General features: G+C 32.9%; 1 protein-coding gene across 1 annotated transcript in view; it reads left to right on the forward strand.

Moving 5' to 3' along the window:
• Positions 1 to 9,711: 9,711 nt before the first annotated feature.
• Positions 9,712 to 22,958, forward strand: part of lobo (coiled-coil domain-containing protein lost boys) — a 46,307-nt gene continuing 33,060 nt past the window's right edge. Inside the window, exons 1-4 of the mRNA XM_072538587.1 lie at positions 9,712 to 9,812; positions 12,681 to 13,044; positions 15,268 to 15,560; positions 21,116 to 21,365. Coding sequence (XP_072394688.1) covers positions 12,731 to 13,044; positions 15,268 to 15,560; positions 21,116 to 21,365 — 857 coding nt within the window. The 5' untranslated portion in view covers positions 9,712 to 9,812; positions 12,681 to 12,730. The remainder of the gene's footprint in view (positions 9,813 to 12,680; positions 13,045 to 15,267; positions 15,561 to 21,115; positions 21,366 to 22,958) is intronic.

Consider the following 22,958-nt stretch of genomic DNA (forward strand, 5'->3'; position numbering starts at 1 on the left):
TCAAAGAATCTAGATGTATATAAAATTTTATATGGTCATATTAATTGCTTAAAATTAAAGCTCTGACAAAAAAAACAATAAAAAAATAATAAAAAATATAAAAAAATGGAGAACAAAATAAAAAAAAAAAAATAAAATAAAAAAAAATTACTAAGAAGATCTAAACCTCCGAGGTGTCGAATCGGGTTTATGTCTTAGCGTAGTAATAAAAAAAATAAATAAAACAAAATAAAAAAAAAAAAGTAAAAGAAAAAAATAAAAAAAAGATACAAAAAATAAAACAGCAAAAATAGAGTAAACTAATAAGTAAGTTTCTAACATTCCATGTCTTAACTGTCAATACAATAGTTTTAAATTTAAATACTAACAATATCTTGTGTTACTAAAGAGAGAACTCAAAACAAATTGACTGGCCAGTTGGCTGTCAAAATCAGTGCCAATAAAACACACACACACACACACACACACACACACACACACACACACGCACAAATTATTTTTTAAATTAGTTTCTTTCCAAAAAATAAAATGTTGACTGTATATCATAGTTTAACAAAACTTAAAATGAATAAAAACCTTAGACGTATAATGGTACATATTTATTAAAATTTTAAATTATGCAAAAGGATTAAAAATTATAAAACGTTTTCGGTTGTCAGATCATTATCAAAGAAAACCTAAAAATAAGTATTTCCACGGTAATATATATCTAATGTAAAGAGGTACAATTTTGACTGTTAAACTGAAAAGGTAATAAATACTTACATCTTAAATTATAGTATTATTGTAGTATATTATTACTCATTATAGGTGTTTACAATGATATAGTTCCAGGAATAAAACAGCGATACAACGAATATATCAGAAATGAAAACTGAGACCTTCTGACGGACCTCTACAGCACTAACATCAGCAGAAATAGGAAGCGATCATAAATTGGTATTGTGCAAAATCCGAATGAAAACACATACACGGATGTTATAACAAAACACCAGAATACACCACAAAGATAAAAGTTGAAAGCTTACAGGATGACTCCACAAGATATCTATTCCAAAAAAGAATAACCAAAAAAAGCAGAAACACATATATCACAGAAAGTGATAAGGTCGAAGAAAGCTGGGCAAAAATTAAATCTAATATCTTAGCCTGGGCCAAGTAAGTTCTTGGTGAAAGAAATATAAACAAAAATAAATCATTCCCAAGGCGAAGAATTCCATGGTTTTCTACAAAAGTAAAAAAAATTAGAGGTATTCATTCGCCAATGAACAAGCAAAATTGCTTATAAAGAGGAAGAAGAAGCAAAGTCGATCGGATTAGCCAAGCGGGCTGGGCGGCTGGCTTCTCCTTCGCTTCAATGCGAGAGATGTCAGTTCGATCCTCGGCTCGGTGTGCAGAAAACAAAAAGGCTAACGCAGCAGTTTAAAATTCTAAAAATGAATCTGCGGCTTAGTCTAGAATATGCTGGTATCTAATCGGCCTATGGTGGAGCAGTACGGCAAGAGATAAGGGCTTGCGGCTAGGTGATACTCCTCCATAGATCCCTACCGGAAGGGCGTCGAACGCCTAAATACCGGGTATATATATATATAGAAGCAAAACCTTTGATAAATCGTCGGTTATATGTGCATTCAAATGTCAACCTCTCCTGCTCGTATGATTATCTAAATTATGCACATCTGGTGCACCCTGCTAGATAACCAACGAGGTTCTGCCGTTCGAGTGTTTGCAGGAATATGCAATCTACTTTTACTGGCCAACAGGTTTCGGTGGAAGAGCTGGTAAGTGGAAAGGCACTCTATTTTTCTGAGATTGGGAAATTGGTCTTGAAGGCGGAAGAACCAAGAAAATGGTCAACGGCATTAGAATGCAAAAGGCAACGAGAAACCACTGCATTAAAGGTCCCTGGTGATAACATCTCTAGTAAAGCTATCACGGCAAACACAACTTAAGTGGAAACAGCTACTAATCATGGAATAGGAAAGCCAAGATTCGGCAGAGTAGGTGATCAACCTCTAGATCACAGGGCCTTTCAGGTCGTAACCCAGAGAAACCCCTGTGACAGAACTGGAAAAGTGTCCCTAAAAACTTCAGAGATGATTATTAAAATATGTAACTGAAATGTGAAGACAATATGTCAGGCTGGAAAACTTCATAATACCATTCAAGAAATGACCAGACTTTGAGTAGATATAATGAGCGTAAGCGAAATGAGGTGGCCAAATAGTAGTGCTTGTACTGTTGAAAACCATATGGTATACCACTAACGAAATAATAGCGCTCAACATTTGTATGGGGTTGGAGTAATCGTATCTCCTCAATTACGTGAATATGTAACAAATGTTATACCTGCTTCTGAAAGATGAATAATAATCCAATTGAATACTACTCCGGTCAAATTAAATGTTTTACAAGTGTATGCCCCAACCAGCGACAAACCAGAAGAAGAGGTAAAGCAATTCTATGAGTTGTTGATAAATTCATTTAAACAAATTAAAAAAGAAGATACAACTATTATTATGGGTGACTTAAATGCGAAAATTGTTAAAGGGAAAAGCGGTGAATTCATTGGTGATTTTGCTCTAAGGAAGAGAAATTAAAGGGAACAAAGATGAAAACTATTTATAGAGGAAAAAGAATTTGTAATACTAAATACGTTCTTCAAACTACCAACAAGACTTTCGTATACTTGGGTCTCTCCGCAAGATCAACCAGGAAATATAATAATAAGAAATCAAATTGATTACATAATGGTGAACAAGAGATTCCGTAATGGATGACTATCAGTTAAAAGTTACTCCGGTGCTGACATGTGGTCACATCATGTTATTGTTACTGGTAAATTTAGGTTTAGATTTATAAGGGTTACAAAAAAGAATAGTAACAAAAAATGTGATATGAGAAGTATGAGATATGTGATCCAAAATTGAGACCATTCTCTAGAAATCAGATGTAGGATAGAGAAAGCAAGATCTGCATTTCAAAAAATGGACAAGCTATTCAAATGCCTTTTTAATTCAATTCAAATACCAATAAAAATCAGGTTACTACGATGTTATATCTTTCCTATACTGTTGTACGGAGTTGAATCGTGGACTCTCACAGACGCTACCTGCAAGAAAACGCTACCACTTTAAATAGATGAAATATATAAAAAATATACTCCCACGTCTTTTACTTCCTTCGGCAATGGTGAAGTAATTTCGTATTTCAAAGTACTATCATGTACTTTATCTAACAGTTTTGGTCTTGCAATTAAGATTTTTATGTGAATAGGTACTAGCTGCCTGAGAGCTGGCATTATCCGAATGCAAGATGATGCGACGATTCTGGTTGTTTGTTCGAGGTTCATCAATTACTTCTGACAAACAAATGATTGTCTACTATTCAGCATTCTACCATTCTCCAATGAAATCGGGGAAATATGTCTCTATTTTCAAAAAAAAAAACTCTCGACCATATGTTTGCCAGCGAGTGCAGACTTTTTTTGTTGGCTTTGGTTCGTTTTGAAAAACCCATCGATACCTTGATTGGTTTTCCTTTTTGGAAGTCATAGCAATATATCCATATTTCATCACAGTCACGATGTTTCATATCAAATTAGAGCTGCATCTGTTGAATCGTTTGAGTATGGTGCCGCACATGTAGTGCTTTACATCCCTACCTACAAATTATCAAGATCAGCTAATTTGTCACCCATGGAACAAGTGTGGGATATGGTAGGTCGAAACCTAAATCGATTGCATCTTCCATCACACTTGAAGATCTGTGGCATGCCAGAAGAAGAATATGGATGAGTATTTCACAATATGATATAGACCACTTAATTTGATCAGTGCCCCATAGAGTAACTGAGAGTATAGAAAATCAAAGAGAAGTCACTCATTACCAATTTTTTAACGAAAATGACGTTGCAAATTTGTTTAGAATGTTATCAAATAAGAATTATATAATGTATACTTTCATAAATAATTATTTAAAACTATATTTGTCTTTCTAGGTGCTGCATTTTATTTGACGATCAGTATATATTTAATAATTTGAAATACTAAAAAAAACCTAGCGAATTGATGAGATTAATAAATAAAATTAATTCCAAATAATTTTACTTGAAATGACTCATTTGTTTTAGAAGCATTTAAAAAAACATTAGGATAATCATCAGAATTACTTGACAGAAAAAGTATCACGAAATTTTAAAGAAGCGTTAAACGATATACTTAATACCTAACTCATCATGACATTTAAACTCAATATTAATAAAACACAAGTTAAAATCAATAATCAATATGAAGTGAGTAACAATATAAGTTCTTTATTTTAAAGAGTAATTTTATTTATTTAATTAAGATATCATCTGTTATTCATAGTCTAAACCATATTTTGTTCAAACCACATTTATACTGAAAGGTATCTTTACTCAGCTGTTTAGAGTAAGCACAAAAAGGTGGCGCCAGGTATACCTTTAATTTGATTCTTATAAAATTCTTATAGTATAGCATTGTGTCCTATTTAAACAATGGTGATAGTGATGATAAATGATTATTTTTTGATATAACTGTCTAAAATAAGAAGTTTAAACTACTGCTACCAGGATAAAATATTTTTGACTTGACTAAAGCAACTTTTTTCATTAATTGATCATGTAGATAGGTTTGAATATATTATATTATTTGTGCGCTTAAATATTATAAATTAGGTAGCTCTTTCAATTTTGTTGGTACTTTTTTTAAATCTGTTTCTTTTATTCTGTGCCCTTTATTGTTGCTTGGTTTTCTTTCTCTCTTCTTCTTCTTCTCTTTTTATCTTTATATCTTTTATCACTTTTGTTTTTCTCTGTCGATTAGGTATAAAATGATCTATAATGCATTTCTCATTTGTCGAGGGTACTTCTCTCTTATATTTCTGGATATATTTACGTATGTGTTAATTTAGAATTCGTTTTAACCAAATCATTTCCTATGTGTAACTTTATAATTATATTTCCACTTCCGATTTTCGTTTCTTACTTATGCAGCCCTAAATATCTTTCAATTACCTACTTTATTATTTTTTATGACTTGTTCTTTCTAGTTATAATATTTTGAAAAAGTCATCTTTATTCCCTTTTTATCCATTATCGTTTGGCTCATATGCTGTAATAACGGTGGTAGTATTTTCATGATCTATTATTATTATGACTACTATGTATTATTATTACTATGTATTCTTTCGTTTACGTATCTTTTACCAATTATGTTCGTTCTGGTTTTACTATTAGTCTCCGCTGCTACTATATATCCTCTGCTTCCCAGTCGTTTGTGTCTATTACGGATCAGTAAAACGAGTATTAATTCTTCAGTGCCATTATATCTGTGCCTTTTTTTTTTAATTTTTGTTACTCTTAAACAGTCTATATTAATTTCATCTTTTTAATAATTTCATCTTCCTTTCGTAGCTGGAATTGATAGGATATCCCTGGCCAAACTAACCATGGTAGGAAATTTATCCTGGTCCTCTTTCGGAAAAGATAACATGTCCACGTTTCTGTCTTCTCGTTCTTCTGCTAGACATAGATCTAGTTCGTCGTCAAAGCGCACCCTTTTCTTGTACAGTGACAACATTTTGAGATCGTCACTAAAGGACCCAGAAGAAGATCCAACTATTTGTTGCTTCAAGGTTGAGGCTCTTTTTTGCTTAATTTTTATATAATTTTTCTTAGTTTTGTCTTTGTTGCTTGTTTCAAAGAACGGCCTATTCATAATACATCTAATACAAAAATCATCAAACCACGTAACAAATTACTATTATATTTTAGTGCTCACAATACCAATAATTGAAACAAAACACATGACAAATCCGTAAAATAGTTTCGAAACAAATTCGTAAAATAGTTTCGAAACCAATTCAGACTTCTGCTTTAATCTGAACCTTCTAAAAATTGCAAGGTATAACAGACGTTGATAAAGATGCTAATAGAGACATGGGGAATCTAAAATTTGCATTCCACGACATGTCTATCAACTAAGCAGAAATCCTTAACGAATTGGTTTCTTGTACTCATACAGAGTAGATCCGAATAAAATGAAAAAGCAGCAAAGATTTGATTTCACGCACAAAGCGTCTATGTATCTGTTGATACGTATTTCCACCTAATAGGTCTCATCAGAACAGTTCTGATGAGATTGTTGATGTATCGTCATAACAATCAATAAATGTCAGATTTCCATGGCACACTTGGAGAAAATAGAGGTATACCTATCAGAACTTTATCATTACTACCAGCATCAATTATTACTTAATAATTTTCAAATCAAAATATTCCGAAAACGGTACACAGTATCGAGTTTTACCAAGAGTACCTTTTTCGTGTAAAATTGAATGATGTTTAAGTTTACTTGAAATTTTGATTAATAATTATACTCTTAAAAAAGGTATATTGACTAATACTTAGTACGATCCGTGTAACTAGCGCCCTCTATGAGAATAAAATATAAAAACAGATTCATGGGATGTATCAGCTTCCAAAACATATTCGTATAAAATTTCATTACAATGTTGCAAGTAGTTTCGGCAAAATCGTAAAAAATGCGTAAAATTTTTTTTTCTTCAACGCCCTGTATCTTGAAAACGAATGGCGTTACAAAAATTTTTTACTAAGCAAACCCCAATTATTTTTCAGTTTTTTACCTACCCTAGAGACGGGGTTACCTTTTTTTGAAACACCCTGTATATGTAGAGGTTTTCCAATAAACGACGCAAAGGAAACTAAGTGGTAGAATGTATTACAAACAGAGCTTAAAACATTGGTAAGGTAAATAAATATTTCAAGGAAAAAAGCAATGTAAACAAAATTTACTAACGCATTACATAATTTTTAATAACAAGCGGTTTAGTTTTGTTGCATTCTAAAAAAATTTCCAATAAATTTTATCCCGTGTTAGTAACCTCTCGCAAAAAATAAATTTATCTAACGCTAACTAACAAATCACCAGAAAAGAAAGAACTTCCTTTTCACATATTTCCCGTGTCTTCATCTTATTACATTCTTGCTGATGTGAAGCTTCACAATTTTTTAGTTTACCGCCTCAGGGACTTCGCAGCGGCTGTTCAAAGTGGTCTTCGACGAACCATGACAAGTCATCACATGTGCTCGTTTACTTGACAACAACCCTAATTTATGACACTTATTTTCAAATTACAAATATTTTGGTCGTTTGCCGAGCTGGTAGCTTATTGCTACTAAGTACTTCGCAATTCTAAGATTAGTAGAGTAGAGAAAATTATTCTTCTCGTAAAATAAATCATGAAACAAATATAACAACTCGGTTAACAAAATTATTAGTTGTAGTAAAAATTTTAATTATTAAATGTAATAAAATTTTGACAAATTGTACCTATATATTATTAAAATTTAATAATCAGGCGCAAATCAATTTAAGTGCAGTTTTTATAGTTCTGATATAATCAGCTTGAAAGTTGTTTGAGTTTTGTAAATTCTTCTTCTTCTTCTTCTTCAAGTGCCATCTTCGTTCCGAAGGTTGGCGATCATCAGGGCTATACGTATTTTCGAAACTGCTGACCGAAACAATTCGTTGCTGCTACAGCTATACCATTCCCGTAGATTCTTTAGCCAGGATTTTCGTCTTCTTCCTATGGACCTTTTTCCTGCTATTTTCCCTTGCATAATTATTCGAAGCAGTTCATATCTTTCGCCTCTTGTAATGTGTCCCAAGTATTGCAGTTTTTGTTTTTTGATCGTAAATATGACTTCCTTCTCTTTATTCATTCTTCTCAAGTCCTCGACATTTGTTATGTTCTCGGTCCATGATATTCTCAGGATTCTGCGATACATCCACAGTTCAAATGCCTCTAATTTTTTGGTATCAATCTTTTTCAACGTCCATGACTCCATTCCGTAGAACAGCACAGAAAGTACGTAACATCTCATCAGGCGAAGTTTCATTTCAAGGCTCAAATCTCTTCCGCAGAACACTCTCTTCATTTTAGTGAATATGGATCTGGCTTTTTCTATTCTTATTTTGATTTCTGCTGAGCTATCGTTGTCTTCATTTATAAAAGTGCCTAAATATTTGTATTTGCTAACTCGATCGATAATTTCATTGTGTAAATATAAATTTTGGACATTTTGTGTTGATTTCGATATTACCATAAATTTAGTTTTCTTTATGTTCAAAGATAGTCCATATTCTTCGCTGCAGTCTGCTATATTATTCACCAATGTCTGTAGATCTTCAAGTGTTTCTGCGATCAGAACGGTGTCGTCGGCAAATCTTAGATTGTTTAATCTAACACCATTTATTTTAATACCTACGGATTGTTCAGAGAGTGTTCTATTCAATACGTCTTCGGAATAGAGATTAAACAGGGTTGGTGACAGTATATACCCTTGTCTCACACCTCGCTTTATTTCAATTTCTTCAGTGGTATTATTCTCCACTCTCACTACTGCTTTCTGATTGTAGTACATATTTGCTATTAGTCGGATGTCTCGTTTATCTAAATTCTTTTCTGTCAGGAGTCTGAGTAAATTCTTAGGAGTCATTAAATTAAAATATGTCTATACAATGTTCTATAAAATAATAAAAATATAGGTGTATATTATAACTCTATTATAATATATAATATAACTATTATAAACATAAAATGTTTGGGCTTTGTTAGTTTTATTTCCAAGATAGTTGATTATGGACCAAGTTTCTCTTGCAATATTTTTAGAGCTTCCCAGACGATTGTGAAAATAGGTTTGTGTTCTGTAGTGAGGCCAATTTCAATATTCCATATACGTTCAGGACGAAACTGTTACCGTGTATAAACATTTGTTAATTGATTAAAGAATGTACCAACTGTGTGACGATTAAAAGCTGAGCTTCGTGCCAAGCTTGTGGCTTCTGGTGTCCTTAATGACAGCGTAGGGTTTCTATCAAGAAAACCTCGGTACCAGTTGCGGTCAGCTTGCTTTGTTTTATCCCAGGCAGGGATATGATATCCTATTTATTGCAGCATAGGAGTATGCCAATTTGCGCAATTGCACCACAGTAAGGCCGTAATACATCTTGGACATATCTTTCGAAAACATACCAAGTTCTTTCTCCTGGTCAAAAGGTTTTGAAAAAATAGTTCCGTGGAATAATCAGGTGATCTATAAATCGAAAGAATGTATAGATTATGATTCTTGTTATAAACCAATGAAAACTCAAAAAGACTTTATTTAAAAGAAAGTAATATTTTTTTATAGGAGAGAAATAATTATTTGTAGTAGAACGTAGAAGTAGAACGAATCTTCTGAATAAGCAAATATAGACGAAAAACTGGAGATTATGAACTCGGTCATGGTATCAATAGCTAATAAAGTATTAAAAAGGGAAAAATACCGTTAAGTATCAAGAGAAAGGATTGGATGCCAGATGAAATATTAGACCTTTTTCAAGAAAGAATCAAGTGTGAATCACCTAATAATGTAATTTTGACTTGTAATTATATTTGCATTGTCAATGCTAGTTTTACAATAATATGTCATATTATGAGCAGCGATATTATACCGCTATGATTTATGTAGATGTCGATTTTAAACTAATGAAATTGCCAATGATATTTGAATAGGAGTTGATTGCAATATCTTGTAATACATTGTTATTGTAGGTCCTATTGTAACGGACAGACCTCTATTTACGGTATATCGTGAACTTTCAGTTTGTTTGGTTACCATGCATATAATCGATTGAAATATAAATAAGTAAAAATTTACTGATATATGTCACAGTTCAGACAATACTAGATTTTGGTCTAATTTAGATAATAATTTAATATATGTAAGTACTTTCATATTTATCAAATTGAATATTTTAAAAATTTGTCTATAAGAGCAACCTCTTAATATTTTACCCCTTCGGTTGCGTATTGTTTATCTACTGTTTGCTATTGAACATTTGAGGAGGTGTCAATCAAAATCAATCATGTCCATAAAAATCAAAAAATGAGTTAGCAGCTGTTTCATAAAATAAAGAGTGAATCCTATTCTATGGTGTTTTCGGTTTCGGTTAAAAAAAATCATGTCCTGTTTAAAATGAATACACAATATTAGGTTCCCAAATCAAATGAAATCATGTCCACAGTTGGTTTCAATCATACCACCACATGTCCATTCAGCTAATAGGAGTGCCCCGATTTGGTCACGTGATTTGACCATGTCAACACATTGTCTGTGTTTTCCCTCTAGGTTATGTCGATAGCGAGTATTGAGTTTGTATTGCACTGTGGTTTAATTTTAATATTATTATAGTAGATTTTATTAAATAAAATTGAAATTTTCCATGGATGAAGAAAACTTAGTGAGAGTGGGCGATGCCAATGAAGGATCTCGTAAAAATAAAAAGACTGTGAATAAAAAAACTAGAGCCAAGCTTAAGCGATACAGTACTCCGGTGGGATGTCGTGTGTTTGTTCCATGTAAACACATGAACAAAGGTATGAAATGGACATTAGTTAGGCCTATAGATGCTATTTTTGTTCGAAATATCCTCTACAAAATACCTGACAAAAACACGCAAGATAACACCATTGCCAGTTGGATAAATCAACGTAACATAAAGCGGCGAAGGCCTAGGCCTACCTCTGAAAAATCAAAGGCTAAAAGTTTTAGTGTACAATATTCTATACTTTCATCAACCGGTAAAGTTATACCTGTGTGTAGGAAACTTTTCATGCATATTACCATGGTGAAGGGAACAAGATTGACTAATATTTCTAAAAAGGTGAAAGAGGGAAAGGCTGTTAAGTATCAGAGGGGTGGCGATAGGAAGAGCCACAAATCTACTGCGAACAAGGAATCAGTCCGCCTTTTTTTGAGAAATTTAAGAGGAAAAGAAAGCCACTATAATCGAAAAAAATCGAAAAGGATTTATCTTGGTGCAGACTTAAACATTAAGAAGTTGTGGCTAATATACAATGATTCTGTACTTGATAATCTTAAAGATAAGAAATCTATGTTTAGGAGAGTTTTCAATGAATTAAATATCGGATTTTCATCACCAGCTTCTGACGTTTGCAGTACATGCAATAAAATAGATCTTCAGCTGAAAATTGAGAAGGCTAAAGCTGTGAAAGACTTGGTAGTGGTCAACCAATTTATGATGGAGAAAAGAATATACAGATTAAGAGCTAATGCTTTTTATGGGCTCTTAAAGGAAAACAAAGAAAATGAGGTTACTTTCTGTTTTGATCTCCAGCAAATTCAAGCACTTCCCAAAACTCCTATTCAAGACGCGTTCTACAAAAGACAATTAAGTTTTTACTCTTTTTGCATTGTAGCATCAAACGCACAAAACCCCATATTTTACGTATGGACTGAAGAACTTGCAGGAAGGGGTGCGACCGAAGTTTCATCTGCACTTATAAATTTCTTGAACTCCGCTAATTTTTCAAATGTAACAAGACTGAATCTGTTCTGTGATGGGTGTGCCGGTCAAAACAAAAACAATGCCGCTGTTCACACATTAGTGTATTAGTTAGGATCAGTGCAAAATGCTTTAGAGGAGATTGTTCTAACATACCCTGTTCGCGGGCATAGCTTCCTCCCCGCTGATCGGGTGTTCGGAAGGGTTGAAAAGTTACTCAGGAAGCAGCCTACCATTGCAACAAAGGAAGAGTACTACAATGTATATAGTTCTGTTGGAGAAGTACGGAAACTTGGAGAGGATTGGGGATTGATTGATGCTAAAAGTTTGGCTACACGATTTAAAAACATTGAAATGATATCTGAAAAGAAGAGGATTTTTGTGAGGAAAGAGAAAGCTGTCAACTGCAATGGACAAGAACTTACTGTTATCAAAGTGAAATCGGCACATAATTTTAGGTTTGAAAGTGATTTTGAAACCTACAACAAGCCTCAAAAAAAAGGCTGGCATTCTGCAAGGTCGTTCTCAACTCCTGTAGAGTCACTTCCACTGAGCAATATAGTGAAAGCAGCTGAGAAGAAGGACGTGGAGACGTTACTTGTGAAAATGTATGGTGATGACTGGCAGAAACATGACTTTTTATCTTGGTATAAGACCATAATAGTGGAAGTCCAGGACGACGAAATTGATGCTGACGAAGTGGACGAATCCTGTGATTGTCTAGAACCTGACATTGGACTACACATTTAAACATTTATATTTTGTGGAAAGTGTCGTTGGTAAATGTTAGCCATTTTTCAAGATATTTTTTGTAACAATACAATAGATATTTTAAGTAGTCTAAGAGTTTTTTTTATCAACCCCTTCTATCAACGTCCATGAAGTTCAATCAAATAAGAACATGTCCTTTTTTTAAAATGTATTTACAGGTTTATTTATACCTTCAGATTTGAAATATTTACTAAGAGTCAGTTAATTTCAATAAATAAAATGATATATGCTAATTTATCCGATTTTTCATGTAAGGTATTTACTAATACGTTTTTTGCAATTTTCCTAAAACTTCTTAAGGTGGACATGATTGATTTTGATTGACACCTCCTCATTTGTTTTCTACTACTTACTGTGTAAAGTTACAATAAGAAATGTTCTTGATGTACCTCTTTTCTCATTTTATTTTCTTTTTAGCTTTCTTTTTTTTGTTTTTATCTCTTTTGCTTATTGTTACTAAACATTGACATGTTAAAAATAAGGAAAAATTGAATGCAATCAATTTAATTTTAGAGCAAATTAATAATCTTAAAGGTGATATCAAATAGAGTCAATTAAATGATATGACAGATTATACAATTGAGCCAGAGAAAACGGTATATGATTATTTAAGCGTTAACGCTGAGGATGGCGAGGAAGTGGAAGAAGAGGAAGAATTTTCTTATATTAGACAACTCGATAAAGTAAGAATACTACCAGAACCAGTGGATTTAACACATGAGCACCTGAAAGAGATCGGGTATGAATTGGGTTTGATTAAATTATGCTGGCCAGAAATATTGGAACCTTATTTTGAAGATCGCACAAACTTTCCAGTACGATATATTAAGAATAATGAAAAGGAGAAGCTACTACTTTTGTATGCTGAAAATTTCAGGTGAGTAGACATCTTTTTAAATGATTTGTATCGTTTATTTTCTATATTAGTAATTACTTTGATTTATTCAATCTTTTAATGTCTTTGATTCATAGTCATATGTACATGCAAATGGTTTCCATTTAATTTTATTTTTAAAGTTATTATTGTAATCATATATATGTATGCCAGACTCCTACAACGATTGTAGAACAAGTACATGTAATGTAAATATCATCATTATCATTATCAGTGGTACTACAGCTCTAATTGAGCTTCTACCTTTCCCAGTCTAATTCGCCTGCCGTTTCTGTTCATGGCTAATTGTGGCCAATTTTCTGCGCTGATCTTCCTTGTGTCTTCATCCATATTATCCCTCGATCTAAATCGTGGTCTATCCCCACTGTTATTTACTACTGTTGTGGCTAATATGGTTAATCTTAGTGGTAATTTTTATTTGTTCTTGATACATGTCCAGTCCATCTAAGCTCACCTATTTTTATAAAAGTTTTCTATAAATTGTTAGTTTTTTTTTTCGTCTTAAATTTCTATTTTTAAGACTACAAAAGGCTTATTTAAGGGATGCTCTGCATCTTCGACACTATTCAAGATATTCCTCGAAAAAATATTAAAACCATGGAAAAGAAAATGTGAAGGGATAGGAATACCAATCCGGGACAACTTCTTGTACACATTAAGCTTTGCAGATGACCAAGTGGTAATGGCTCAAGATGAAGAAGATCTGTGCTATATGCTCCGAAAATTAGAAAAGGAATACACAAAAAATTGACTGGAAATAAATCTAGAAAAGACCGAATATTTAACAACAGAGCAAGAATTAGTGAGAAACTTGGAAATGGACGATAATAGGGAAATTAACGGCACTGACAAATTCAAATATTTAGGATTCATACTCTCAAAAAATGGAACCACCGAGCAAGAGATAACCAGCAGATTAGCACAGACAAGAACATGTATTAAACAAATGAACGGGTTACTGTGGGATAGACAGATTACCAGAAATACAAAGAAGAGAATTTATAACACCTTGGTACGCAGTATAATGACCTATGGAGCAGAGAATTGGGTAATAAATAAACGAAACAGGTCCAAAATCACAGCAACTGAAATGGAGTTAATGAGAAGAAGCTGCAGAATGACAAAAATGGATCGCATCAGAAATGAAAAGATAAATAATTTTACGAAGAATGGCAGTAGAACAAGACATACTCAGCTACATCGAAGAAAAACGTTTAATTTGGTATGGACATGTGAGAAGAACAGATCATACAAGGTGAATAGCAAAAATTTCGGATTGGAGCCCAATAGGAAGGAGGAAAAGAGGTAGAGCCCGAAGATCATGGAGGGATGAAGTGTACAAGGCCATGGAAAGACTAGACCTTAGAGATGGAGAATGGCAGAACAGAAAGGACTGGAGACGTTGGCTGAAAGAAGGAAGGTGGCGACAGCTGTAAAAATCCTTGTATAGATAGATAGATTTCTATTTTTGCCTATTTGGTTATTCCAAAATAACATTTATTACCTAGCAGAATCTTTCGCTTTACTTCTTAAGATGTGTCACTATCGCTTTCTATAAGTGAACTCAGATAGGTAAACTTGTTTCTTCTTCTTCTAAAAACGCTTATATTCTAGTGATATTGGCGACCACATTGATCCATCTTATTTTATTCATATCAGCTCAAAATGGATCAGTTGACGTTCGATCAGTCCATTTCCTAAGATTGGACAGCCAGGATATAGGTTTGTGACCAGAACCTCTCTTGCTTTCAATATTGCCGCAAATGTACTTGTACTTTCGGTAAACTCAACCACTGGGTTATATCGAAATATATGGTCAATACCGGAATATCTCATTCTAAAATTCCGTAGATATATCCCTTATAAGGTTATCACCAAACCAACTTTAAGAGTAAAGACTGTCAGAATCAAATTTTTCTTACATTGTCTTACTATTTTAATAATTTTGCGTAGAGGTAATGGATTTTGACAAGAGCTATGAGTCATACCGATACTTGTGCAGTACACAAGTTTACCTAATATTTACAAGGCCATAGCTCTTGTCAAAATCCATTACCTGTACGACTGGGAATGAGAGTCGAACTTATTGACTATAGGTAAATATGTACTTTATCAACTGAAAGGCAAGTCTATAGTATTATGCAGAAAACGAATATGTTTAGTTGTGTTACTGTAAAGTTATTCAAAATAAAATATATATTTTAGAAAACAGTTCAGTTTCAAATATCCTGAGAGAAAACCGTTACTCTTAGCAGTGGAAAATGAATGTGGAATTTTAAAAATGGTCTGTACTACCTTACGCCCCACAATGTTACCACACCCTGAACTAGAAACTTGGGATGGTTGTGCTTGTTTTATAGCAGATCATATAAAGTTTGAACCAAATGAAGATATGCCCACATTCCTACCGAGGCGTTTGTATTCTCCACATACTACATTATTGAGGCAAAGTGGCCAATCTTTTGAAATTGCAACCCTCCTCTGTTCTGCTTTAATAGGTAAGACTGCTTTTATACATTTATTCTATCAGTAATTAAATCAGTCTTATATTAATAGTTAACACAGTTACAAATTTTGTCTACAGTGTGTTGTTATTTGAGTCATTTGTTATATTTTTAGCCTACTAAAAAACTAATAGTTTGGCAAATGGATTCAGTTCCTGCAGTTATAACAAAGGGAGGAAAAAAACCTAATATATGAATTTTTATCTAATGACATCTTCTTCTACAGTGCCTTATCCGGTCCGGATGTTGGCGATCATCAAGGCTATCATGGTTTTGTTGACTGCTCTGCGAAGAGCAGTCTTCATTGTCGGAGGTTTTTCAACCACGAGATACGACTGCGTCCCGGTCCTCTTCTGCCAAATACTTTACTCTGCATAACTAGTTGAAGAATTCGATATTTTTCTTCGTTCCGCATCACATGGCCGAGGTTTTCAAGCTTACGTGATTTTACTAAATTAAGCACTTTTTTTTCTTTTGTCATGCGCTGTACGTCCTCAACGTTGGTGACATGATCCACATACGATATTTTTAGTATCCTCCTGTTGATCCACATCTCGAAGGCTTCAAGCCGCTTTTCTATATATTGAAAAGAGTGGGCGAGAGCACACAGCATTGCCTTACTCCTCGCATGATCTTCACTTGGTCGGTAAGCTGGTCTTCGACCTTGACTTGAGCACGCTGGTTCCAGTATAAATTCATGATGATTCGAATGTCCTTCTCATCCAATCCTACTCTTTGTAGGGCGGCGACAATCTTTTGGTGCTGCGACAATCTTTTGGTGGCGTAGTCAATAAAACAAATATAGACATCACAACTGACATCGCGGCATCTCTGAAGTAGGACTTGAAAAGTGCTTCACGTGTACCCATTGAACTGCGAAATCCAAATTGCATTTCACCGACATTTTTTTCGAATTTCTTGTAAATTTTGGCATGCATGATTTTAAGAAAAATCTTAAGTGCATGACTCATAAGGCTGATAGTTCGGAAATCTTCGCACGTTTTCGTAGATCATTTTTTTGGTAAAGTTACGAATGTTGACGATAGCCATTCCTCTGGGATATTACCTGAATCGTATATGGCGTTAAACAGTTCAGTTAACTCCTTCGTGCTCATTTCACTCATCACCTTAATAAGTTCAACGGATATTTTTTTCGGACCTGTGGCCTTACTAGTCTTAGACTGTTTTAAAGCTGCTTTCACCTCGCTTTCTAGTATTGACGGCCCTGCCATGCAATTTATTTTTGGAAGATTACCTCGGTAGTCCCAGAAAAGTTCGTCGATGTACATTTTCCAGGTCATTAACTTCTCCTTAACTGTCGTAGTCAGGTTCCCGTCTTTGTTTATGAGGAGGTGTGTGTTTCTCCTCTTGTATTGACCAGTGGCTTCTCGAATCTTTCGGTGGATATTTATATGATCGCGTTTCACTTGGAGCTCTTCGATTAGTTTACATTTTTCTTGCATCCATGTCTCCTTGGCTCTTCGTATTTCTTTTTTAATTGTTTGATTGATCTCTTGGTATTTCTTCGCGTCCCTGTTTTTCATTAATTTCCTTTGGTCTATCATCTGCAGAATGTCATCAGAAGAAGAAGTTGAAGAAGTTTATTGATTCAAATAGGGAAAGCCCTAATACATACAAAATTAATCAATTTATAACATTCATATATGATAAAAAATAACAATTACACTTAAAATATAGTATCTACACTTATTAAAAAATATAAAACAATAATATATAACATAAAACATGACAACAAAACAACTACCTAACTATTGGTGCTTTTAATATGGTCCATTAATTTGCTTTTAAACATTTGTATAGATGAGCAACTTTTAACTGTTTGAGGAAGCTTATTAAAAAGATCAAAACCCTTAAACAATAAAGAGTTTCTTGAAGCCGTCCTTTTTGTTTTCACAATGTGTAAATTGCAGTTACCTCGAGTAGGGTAATTGTGAATATCACAATTCCGTGTAATAAACTCACAAAAGTAAGCAGGGGCCAAATTATTTAGAATTTTATAAATGAACAACATTGTAAGGTAAAAGACCCTTTGTTGAACTAAAACCCACTGCAGCATGCTAAGCATTGTTGCTATAGGTGTATATCTGTTTCCACCAATAATGATTCTCATTCCACGATTTTGTAATTTTTGCAACTGGGCCGATTGATTTAAATTGAAGAGAAAAATAACTGACGAGCAAAAATCGAAGTGAGGTTGAATAATCGCATTAAAAACTGTAATTTTAGTTGCAGTTGACAAATTTTGAGATATTCTTGAAAAAAAGTATAATTTTTTAGAAATCTTTTTTAATAGGTAATTAAAATGATCATTAAAAGACAATAAATTATCCAATTTAAAACCAAGGTACTTAATTGTTGTAATGATTTCTATTTTGTCATTGTCAATTTGAAGATTAATAGTATTAATATCAATATTTGAGTATTTGTATTTCGTTGTTATTATCATAGCCTTTGTCTTTAACACATTTAACTTTAGTTTGTTAATCTTTAAATATTTATTAACAGACTGCAATGCTGAGTTCATTTTAGATACAGCATTTTCTAAGTTTGAATCAAAACATGCAAGTAGGGTGTCATCTGCATACAAATTAAAGAAATCACATTTAACAAACAAGTTTATATCATTTAAATACAATATAAATAAAAGGGGTCCTAAGACACTACCTTGAGGTACCCCAATATTAACACTAATTGCAGAAGAAGTAATATCATCAATCCTCACTTGTTGCTTTCTATTCAATAAGTAACCTTTAAACCATTCAAGAACATTTCCTCCAATACCATAGCCTTCTAATTTAGTGAGAAGTATATTACGATCAATAGTTTCAAACGCTCTTTTTAAATCAAGGAATACTACTACTACATAATTATTATTGTCCAATTCAGACCTGAATTTACAAAGTGAAAGTTGCAGTGCAGTTTCACATGAATACTTTTTACGAAAACCTGACTGAGTATTCATTAAGATTTCATTTTTATCAATGTGATCCATGACTTGATCCAGTCATCAGTCATCCATTCTTTATTTTTTTTTGTTTTCAATGACATGTTTTGAATTATAATTGTGTTATTTATAAAAAATATGGTAGTTGACGTAATTAATATTCTCAAAATCTTGAGAACAATCCAAATTAAAATCAAAACTTTAAATATAAAAAATATAAAAAAATACAGCAGTTAATTTAAAAATGCAACAAGGCAAAAAATTTAAAACCACGAAATATCCTTTAGAATGGAAAACTCATATTTTACACATTACGTAAATTCACACATTTTACAATTTTACACACATTATGTTCAGTATATGGCTACTGGATAAACAAATATCGTGGGGAAGATGTAAACGCAGTTACATACGCAGATAATCTCTTCCCATTGGTAGAAAGTCCCCCACAATATCATAGGAAAAGTCAATAAATGATACAGAAAAGTCAAAAAAGATTTATTCTTTATTTAGCATATGGCAAAACATGATAAGTTTATATTCGCTCTGTGCGTGACTGACGCGACACCTACCGCCTTCATCTAACAGTTTTGGAGTCTACCAATTTTCAGGTTAAACATATGACATTAATGACATATGTTTGACATTGTTAAATACAGGCGAAATTGACAATTATTAATAATTAACTTTTTAACTATATTTTTTCAGTTTATGTACAAAATGAATGTAGTATTAAAAACTGGGTTCCTCAAAATTCATCATAATATATCTTTTTAAGCCCAAACGGAAAAGAAAAGTTAAAAATCTAGTACTGGCAAATCAAGTTTTTCACGTGAAAGAGCATATAATTAAAAACAGTAATAGTAAAAGTTATGATATAAAAGCTAAAGTCATCAGGCACTCTGCAGTTAGCTTGAAGCTTTATAAAATATCATTTAAGGTAAATTATTTAAATATTTCCTATTTTAATTGCATAAAAATGATGTTATGTGATATTTACTTTTTCATATTAATCGCACGTATCCATCTTTTTCTTTTCTCTAATTTATATGTAATCTTTGGAAACCTATAAAAACTACACTTGCTATTTTTGCTATTATTAGCACAATTAAATACGCAATATGTATTTGCACACATTTTTGATAAAATGTATGCGTATAAAGACTCCAATTTTGTCATATTTCGCCGTTACGCACGCTGGCATCGTTTCAAGGTACCCCTACCATGGTCACGCACGGAGCGAATAATATATATTTAAAAATGAGTCAATAAATAACTCATTGCCATGTATGGATTACCCTATTACAAATAAAAACTATTATATTAATAGATCCAATTCAGCTATCCATTCAAGGCTGGAGTATCTGATATGGAAAAAGTCCTTCAAAACCTTCCGATACGCTGTCAGTTCACACTGTTCATTATGTATTTACTTCACTATTTGGTAAATTGTTTGGTTTGGGCACATTTATGGAGTTTATGATCACATGTAACACACCATGTTCTGTTCTGATGAGGTTTAACGCCTTCCAGATATGTCGTGGTTGGTTGAAGCTATTGTACATTAGTTAATCACATGGGACACTTTCAGTCCAGATCATCTGCTATTCGGAACTGATGTTTAAGTTATTTGATGTCAGTTGTTATGAAAATAATATTATAGGCTTCCTAGATTGAAGCCGGTTTATTGTCAGGTCCAGAACAAGTGATGGAGTTTAAATATCTGGGCATTATATTATCTAGCTACGGAAAGCTCGAAACTGAAGTGAAAGATCAAGTGAATAGAGCAAACAGAGCCGCAGGTTGCCTAAATGAAACAATATGGAGCAATAAAAATATCGGGAAAAAAACGAAAGGCAGAATTTTCAAAACAGTCATCAGACCAATAATGACATACGCGGCAGAAACAAGACCTGACACAGAGAGCACAAAAAGGATGTTAGAAACAGCAGAGATGAAAACACTTAGAAAAATTGATGGTAATACACTATGGGACAGAGCTAGAAGTACAGATGTACGACGTAGATGCAAGGTGGAGAACATCAAGAACTGGGTAAGACATAAAAGAGGAGAATGGAACTATCATATAAGCCGAATGACAATAAATAGATTAGTAAAGATGACAAGAGACGGTTTCCCAATAGGAAGACGATCAGTAGGAAGAACACGCAAACGATGAAACGACAACTACTGGAAACACATTGAAAAACAGACAGAGTCATGTCTATATAAAAAGAAGAGAAAGAAGAGAAGAAGAACTTGATGTTTTCGTAGATATAAGCTGCAGCATATGTTACCAAACAGGTCTAGTAAGGCAGTAGCGCACCTAGAATTTGCCTCTGGGGGGGGGGGGGTTTGGTTGGTCACCGAAATTTTTTTTATGATGCTACCTCCATTTTGAGTCCTTAAAATATGTGAGTAACAGTGTCGAAATAGGGTCCTGATGGGGGTTTTAACCCCCAAAACCCCCCTGGGTGCGCCACTGTTGTAGTAAGGTATGTAACATGTTAACATTTGTAAAAACAATTGCGTAAAGAATACTATACCAGATAATTGAATAAAAAAAAATTTAAATTTATTTTAGGTGTAGGATACAATGCTTTTGTCGTATCAGGTTATGCGATTAAAGATGTAACTTTAAGGATTATGGTCCGCGTTGATTGCCCTTTTCCCCCTTTTAAAGAAGAAGAAGAGAAACCAGAAGTTAAATTTATTGAAGAAAAGTACAAACTAAAACCGCCTAGAGACCTCAGAAGTAAATTTCTCATGATGATGGAGAAGAGAGAAACGGATAAGCTGTTAACACAGCAAGCAAAGATCATGGAAGAAGAACAGTAAGTTACTAAAATTACGTATTAATAACATTTTATAAAAATTATCGTGTAAGCACTGATTTACAAAGACATTTTAGCAGTATTTAGAGATAGCCAACGGATATGTAGAAACTACTAGAACCTAAAATAACAGTCGGTATACACCCACTAATATGGTTTTATACTAAGTGACATAGACACACCCATTATTAATCATTTAATTTTGAAAACATTTTGTACAATTATACAGGGGAATAAAAGTAATAGTACAGTGAATAAAGGTAACAATCAACTATGACCTCCGATTTCGGTAAACCTCAATCGATTTGCATGAAAATTTGGGATTGAGTATATTTTACCCTCAACTTCAAAAGTGAGGTATACTTAACTTGCGTTTTTTGCATTTTAGGGGTGAAATCCACCCCTTTTGTTAAAAATGGTAAAAAATGCAAATTTAAGCATTCTGGCATAATAGGCGAGAGGTTTACCCCTCAAAAGACGCTTAGAAACAGAATATACCGACTAAAATTCTTTTTGCATTTCTAATGCACCAAACCTTTTTTATTCGATTCTATATATTCTTCCAAGATGAAATGTATTTTTTTAAAATTTTTACAAGTGGGCCGGCAATTGTTATTAACAAATAACTTATACAAAAAAGCAATTTCACCGAATTGCTTCGGAATCAATTTTTTAAGGTGTATCTCATCAAAATAAACACTTTTTCTCTCTTGATAATTTTTCGTAAAATGCTTCCTTTTCGAGTTATTTGCATTTTTTTGTTGAAAAAATGCCTTAATTAGTGATTTTTGGGATTTTTTTTTCTAAAAAACTACTAAATGAATTGCAATTCTACAAATAGCTTTATAATCTTTAAACCGTCGAGTACAAGTCAGAATATTTTGACAAGGATAATTTTTTTATATCTTGCTAAAAACGTGGACCCAAATATTTCGAATATGCCTTTCGAGCAGTCTACCGCTAAGTGTGTACAGCGGTTGAGGCGATACAGGAGTGCAGCGCGTAGAAATATTTGTTTAAATTTAAAAAATTAATTCAATACAAATGTTACGTACAATTTATAAAAAAAAAGATATTTCTAATTATTTTTATATAGACATATTATAATTAAAACAATTAAAATTAATTTTTTACAATGCTATAATAATGTAATTTTTCTTTTAATATACGTGGTGACTACATTATTGAATGTTTTATTACAGTGAAATACATTAAGCAATATATAATTAATTTTCATTGAAAAATATAATAAAATTAAAATATAATATTAATTATACATCGTTTTTATTGTCAATAATTTGAAAATTTTCGTCAACAGCAACAGGATTTCCATCTAATAAGCTGATTTCATTGTCTTCAATAGAGTCGTCTTTAACATTTTTACAATTCTCTGGTGTACATGCACATACTGCGCAGCATTCTAAATTATAGGAAATACAATTACAATTTTTCGTAGAACATTTTCCGGTACATGAGCAGAAATACTTTTGTAACATATCTGAACTAGTTTCGCCTTCAAAATAATTAAAATCGAAACAATTATTTTCCATTGTGCAACCATAGGTTAATGGATCAAGAGATGAAATAATATTG

The sequence above is a fragment of the Diabrotica undecimpunctata genome, chromosome 7 (genome assembly GCF_040954645.1).
Source record: "Diabrotica undecimpunctata isolate CICGRU chromosome 7, icDiaUnde3, whole genome shotgun sequence".
Classification (NCBI taxonomy): domain Eukaryota; kingdom Metazoa; phylum Arthropoda; class Insecta; order Coleoptera; family Chrysomelidae; genus Diabrotica; species Diabrotica undecimpunctata.